Source organism: Megascapheus bottae, chromosome 8 (assembly GCF_031878675.1).
Source record: "Megascapheus bottae isolate mThoBot1 chromosome 8, mThoBot2.hap1, whole genome shotgun sequence".
Classification (NCBI taxonomy): Eukaryota; Metazoa; Chordata; class Mammalia; order Rodentia; family Geomyidae; genus Megascapheus; species Megascapheus bottae.
Window position 1 is genome coordinate 29,531,863 of NC_143516.1, and position 6,206 is coordinate 29,538,068.

The 6,206-nt window shown below is 38.5% G+C and overlaps 1 protein-coding gene across 1 annotated transcript; it reads right to left on the reverse strand.

The window, feature by feature from the left end:
• Positions 1–4,469, reverse strand: Fabp7 (fatty acid binding protein 7). Its single transcript, XM_090337669.1, has 4 exons — positions 4,284–4,469; positions 3,682–3,854; positions 2,905–3,006; positions 1–353 (listed from the first exon to the last, which is right to left on the reverse strand). The coding sequence occupies exons 1-4, from the start codon at positions 4,354–4,356 to the stop codon at positions 303–305; spliced, it is 399 nt and encodes a 132-aa protein (XP_090193795.1). The 5' UTR covers positions 4,357–4,469; the 3' UTR covers positions 1–302.
• Between the last annotated feature and the right edge of the window lie 1,737 nt (positions 4,470–6,206).

The window sequence follows — 6,206 nt, forward strand, 5'->3', positions numbered from 1 at the left end:
ATTTGTGTTACAAAAAACAAAATGCATTCATTTTATTAAAAAGTGTTGTAAAATTTTAATGAAATTTAGATGATATTTCAAGTTTCTTTTGAAATTTATTTGATTTTAATAAAACATGATAAACTCACATCTCAAAAATTTGTCAAGTTGGTTGGTTAAACAAGTTTTTAAATCACCATTTTTTGCCTTCATACCAAGGAAAACCTTCTAATAAGGGACAAGTTGAGCTGCAATCACAGGTCAGCACTGAGGCCCAAGTTCCCAGTATAATGGAAGAACTTCAATCCGGGTCCAGCAGCTCCCTAGGCCTTCTCATAATAACGAACAGCAACAACATCACCAAAAGTGAGAGTCTGAAAGAGTCCAACAGTAGCCATACCTTTACACAGTACCACTGATAGCTGAACTTTTAAACCTTATTATATATGTGATTTAAGAATTGTAGCAGATAAATATTGACAGTTAAATGTTGCATACGCTTCTCATTCTTAACACAAAAGAAATATTTTTAGCATAAGAATAACATGTATCATGTACACATTGTTATCATTTCTGAAATGATTCTCAAAATAAAGTATACCACATGTTTTAACTTGCATTTTTGCAAGTTAAAAGAATTCCTTCCGTCTTTGTTGGTGGTGTTTTGTTCTCATTGTTTTGATTTGATTTAGATTTTGGACACAGAGACAGAGTCTGTCTGTGTAGTCTCATCTGGCTTTGAATCAGTGATCCTTCTGATTCAGCCTATAGGGTGTTCGGATTAGAGGCATGTGCCATCACACCCAGCTCATTTAATCTTAAATTACCACAGCAACTGGAGCAAACTGCTTCTGAAGAAGGGCATATCTACACTTTCAGCTCTGTTCTCTGCCTTGAAGATGCTTGAAATTTAATGGGTTTTCATACAGTTCCCAATATATAATCAGACAAATTTCCCAAGAAAGCCCAATGATATGTGGAATGATTTGTCTGAAATCAGCCATGACCGTTGAGTACAATCCTTACATTCACTGCTTGGACTATAATGAAACAGCCCAGGTAAATCCACATAATTAATTGGTAGATATGATGTGGAACACAGGCTTTACTCCTTGAATGTCAAATCCATCTTGAAAACTTGTCATAGAACTGCTTTGTAGAATTAGGGGTAGAAATCATGAGATTATCAAGTATTGGTATTACCAATACTTGGAGGATTCAAGTATATTCTGATCCCTGTCCCCTGTGGCTTTCATCTCCATTTCTGAACTTGGTCCTGTCTGACCACAATCATGCATGCTAATGTGAGCTTTGTTCACTGTTCCATAACTAGGGAAGCAGAGGTAAAAACATAAATGAGAACTTCACATTAATTATTTTAAAAAATTGAAACCTTCCTTCCATGGATCTTTGTAGAAAAATATGGGCAAATCTACATGAATGGTAAACTGGCCCTCTCTGCAATCTTATTTATACTCATAAAAGATCTATGGCTATTTCTAGAATAGCTCTGATTTTAGCCAAGTGAATAAAAGAACAGGTGTTCTTAAATAACAGCAAAATCAACACGATTCTGTCAGTATTAACCAAACAGTCTAGATGAACATATAACAGTTTCTAATGCTGCTTTCTCATTAGAGAAATTATTCCCAAATATTTTCCTTGTTTTATTTTTTTTTCCTGGTCCCAAGGCTTAAAATTGGAGCCTAGGTACTGACCCTGAGCCTCTTTGTGTCTATCACGTAAGCCACAGTGCCACTAAGGAAGGAAGATGAGGTCTGAGGATCATTGTCTGAAGGCAACTCAGGCAGGATGAGAGACCATTTGCAATTCATCACAGAAAAAGTTGGAAGTAGAGCTGCAGCTCAAGGCACAGAGAGCTAGCCTTGACCAAGCAAAGCTCAGGGACAGTACACAGGCCCACAGTTCAAGTCCAAATACCAGCGGCAAGAAGGGGGGAGGAAGAGATAACCTCCATATAAATCTCATAAATCAGAGTGTGTTTATTATATGATTTTATTCTCTAAGGTTATCTGTACTAAGATTATATAAACTCAACTAGAACAAGAAGGCGTTTAGAAACAAGAAGGGGTGAGTTGGAGAGGGGTGAAGATGTCTAAGTGGTAAAGCAAATCAAGATGTATTGTACACATAAAGTGCTTAACTAAATTGCAGACACTTAAATATATTACCAAAAATTGAGATAGACAATGGAAGGGTTGTGAGAGGAGGGGTGGGTAAACTGCTTTGGTGAATGACAACTCCTTTGTAGACCTACCCAAATATTATATATAAAATATATATATATCCTCAAACCAAAACAAAATAAAAACCTTGGGACTAGGAGTGTGGCCTAATAATAGAGTGCTTGCCTAGCATACATGAAACCCTGGGTTTGATTTCTCAGTACCACATACACAGAAAAAGCTGGAAGTGGTGCTGTGGCTCAAGTGGTACAGCGCTAGACTTGAGAAAGCTCAAGTCAGTGCTGAGGGCCTGAATTCAAGCCACAGGACTGACAAAAAAAGCAAAAACCCAAACAAATAAACAAAAAATCCAGTTTAATACAGGAGCCATTAAATAGTTTTGTTTTTTTTTTTACATTCACAAACTTGGTGTTTTCAGACTAGCAATCACCTTCATATAGTCTATAACTTTCATATTCAAATTCCATTTGAGATATTCACAGTAATCTTACCAAAATTCTTGCTTTGATTTACAGCTTGGGGTAAATCAACAGCACATGTTTAACAAAGATGAGCTAAAGGAAGAATTAGTTCAGGTCATTTTATTTCCTTTGTTTTACCTATAGTGACATAATTTTGTTAAGGAAGAAAAGAGACAATTAGAGAAACAGGGATGAAGGAAGATGATAAATGTAGGAGGAGGGGCATGGAGAGAAATGAACTGACAATCTTCACTTACTGCAATCATTTTGCCATCCTTAATTTCCCGTACAAGCTTCGTTTCTTTGCCGTCCCATTTCTGTACGTGAATGAGTTTGTCACCATCCAGACTCACAACAGACTGAAATCAACAAGAAAAAAATGCAGGACATGTCAAGAGAGATCATTCACATTTCTGATACAAAATTCAAATGGTGATAATTGGATAAATTATCAGCAGTTAATATCTTAGTAATCCTTATAATGATATTTATGGTTAGGGAAATAACCTATTAATTCTTCACTGGTATTTCTAGAGCCATTGTTGTGCAAACTCTAATATGCCATAATTTGAATGAAATGGACACATCTAGATTCAAAAACTTGTCATATTAGAGACAAAAATCCTGAACAGTGCTTTCAGTTAATCATCTGGATTTAAGCAAAGTCTTCACATGAAGACAGCAAGTTGGTCAACATGAGGCAATTGGAGAGAGTAAACAAAGTCTAAGCTTTCATTCACATTAACACTATCCGACACTTTCCGGAATTGGTCTGACACAAAATATGGAAAGTATATGGCAAGAGACACACCCGCTGGAGATGTGGACTACAGTGACAATTCATTGTTTAGAAAATAGTGCAGACCTGCCAGAATGGCCACGTTTGTACCCTTTCTCCCTGAATGGAAATTCTGTAAACATTCTCTACCTTCCTATCTCAAACAAGATAAAAATAAAAACCCAGAAGGAATGACTCCTTTCTTCTTTCCTCCCCATCCACACCCTGGAGAAGGAAACTCTTCAGCACTTCATACCTTACAGTTTCTGTCATCTATACTGGTTTCCTCAAACTCTGTTCCCAGGTGAAAGCTGATTTCTGTGTTCTTGAATGTGCACTGAGTCCTGATGACCACTTTGTCTCCTTCCTGACTGATAATTACTGTGGGTTTGGTCACATTTCCCACTTGCCTAGTGGCAAAGCCCACACCTGAAATAACAAAAAGAACAAGTACAGACAGCAGCAACTCCCCAAATAGCCCCCCAAAACAGAACTCTACTTGGAAATCAGTCTTGGAATCCTGCTGTAAAGTGTAAGTTCCACTAGACCCTGATGAATCATTAACAATTACACCACTAATCATACAACTGCTGAGCACAATTAATGAGTAAGTGATGAAGAAATACTGGAACCAAAATCACAGAAGCATTTCATTTCTCACAGAATACCAAATGCACCATTATTTGGCTTTGGGCAAGAAAGCAGGTAAATGCTACATTAAAAAGCCATTCTGTGGGAGTAAAGTACCCTACCAAGACAGGATGATTTATCTGACTCTTGCTAATTTGATAGATGAAGAAAGGGATCTGTAAGTAGCTGTAGATTAAAAAGAGAACAGCAGGTGTTCTTTCTACCTACCTAAAGCCTTCATGTACTCATCAAAGTTCTGACTGTCTGTCAGTTTCCAAGTAGCACAGAAAGCCTCCACCATCTTTTCCCTCTCCTTCCACCTCAAAAACAGTCAAGAGACTGAGGATCTCAGGTCTTATGGCCACTGCAATTCAAAAGACCTTTTTGCAACACAGCAGCAGCACAGGCCTTCTTATTTGGGTAAGAAGCAGGCAAAAAAAACCCCAATGATTTGAATGGCAAACTGGCCCCTCTTTTCCAATAGGCTGTCACTCGGGGAGAGGTGGGAAGGAGGTCTCTCATCCTCTTTGCCATTGGCTTAGGCTACTAGGTTAGCAGAGTAAGTGGAACTCCTCCCTGTGCACATTTCAGCCCTTAGGCCTGAGAAATCTCTGCAGGGATTCATCCGGGCTGGAGTCTGGGAAAAGAGCATGAGAGAGGGTCTTTCAGGTTTTGAAAAAAAAAATTGGCAAAGGCTACTTCAAACTGTGAGGAAAGAAGAAGAAAAAAAGATACACAATAGGACATTCAGATGGATTTCCGTTAATGGCAAAGCTGGCTCCAGTGAGGACCCCTATTAAAGACAAAATAACCCACTGAAATGTCAGACTTTTCCAAGAAAGGAGCATGAAATGTGCATTTTATTTTCTGCTTTGTTCATAAGACTTATAAAATTCAGGCTAGACTATGCCAAACTCAGGAAAGAGGCTTTCAGGAAAGATGTCTTTCTACTTGAAGGCAGCTCTGCCAGATCAATGGAGACTCACTAATTCTGGCCCCTTCTCAAAAAAAAAAAATGAAGTGAGTGAATTTGAAGGCCTCATTGTTCTTTCTAAGTATGTGAGAACCAGATTGGGAAGGAAAAGAGATCCAAGGAAGAGTATGGCTAGGATTCACTAATGAGGTACTGAAATAAAGAAAGTGTTCTTTTCTCCCCTCCTTTCACAGATTATAGAATTGATGTGAGAAAAAAAGTGAAACAGGCCATTTAGTAAGATTCTAAAGGATCTGCACCATAGGACCTTTTGATTTCACAAGGCCACATCTACACAAATATATTCTGTGTAGTGGTGGGGGTGGAGGGGGGAGGCAGGGACTAGAGGAGTGATGAGAAGCAGGAAAGCTTTGGCTTCAGTTAGTTCAGGCTCAGGATACCACAAGAATGGTAAAATTCAAAGATTGTAAGAAAGTAGTTCAATGGAAGTCTCTGAAAGGCCCTTTTACCTAGAGATTGTTTGTGCTATGCAAGTGTAGACCACCAAAGAAGCATTTATTGGACCTTCGTTGGAGATGGCAGAGGAATCGGATTCATCAAATCCTGTTCTTGTCTCACTCTTCCCACTTAAAACACAGCCCATTACATATCATGTTCTGTTCACACCAAATACAGCACATGAAGCCTAGACTGCATCTTAGCCAGTTGCTAGCTATGTGATTCTTCTTTGCTATCTCCAAGGTGTGTGCTTGCATACATTTTTTAGACTCTCTTCACAGCAGGTCTTCATCCCATTTCCACTATGTGTGTGAATGGCATAATCTGTGGAAGTGTACCAGCTGATGCTTTGCCCTCCAAATCCATCTCATTTTGCTTGTCAGATATTTTCTAATGATCAAAATCCTCACATCTCCACAACCACTAATTCTCTGACAATTGCCTCATTACTGTTCCTGCAGACACGCGTGCTCTCTAACCCTTTCCCTACACCTTCCTGGTTTAAACCTGCATCTCTCTGTTAACTGGGGTCAAGCATCAGTTTGCAGGCTCCTCTGCCATTCCTTTTGATCATCTGCTATGATAAAGTGATACTCCAAACTTTTGCCTTTTAAAAATTGGCTTGTTTTCTTACTACTTAATTATGAGGGTATTCAGGTAAGATTCTTATCTCTAGTAGGTCAAATCATTTGTTGGCTTAAATGTTTTGTGAATTTTCT

What these genes read in the sequence shown, in the direction of transcription:
- Fabp7 (XM_090337669.1), bottom strand. Translation starts at nt 4,356, where the DNA reads ATGGTGGAGGCTTTCTGTGCTACTTGGAAACTGACAGACAGTCAGAAC. An exon ending in TGAGTACATGAAGGCTTTAG is followed by an intron (nt 3,855 to 4,283) that starts GTAGGTAGAAAG and finishes TTGTTATTTCAG; the next exon opens with GTGTGGGCTTTGCCACTAGG. An exon ending in AGGATGGCAAAATGATTGCA is followed by an intron (nt 354 to 2,904) that starts GTAAGTGAAGAT and finishes GGACTCTTTCAG; the next exon opens with ACTCTCACTTTTGGTGATGT.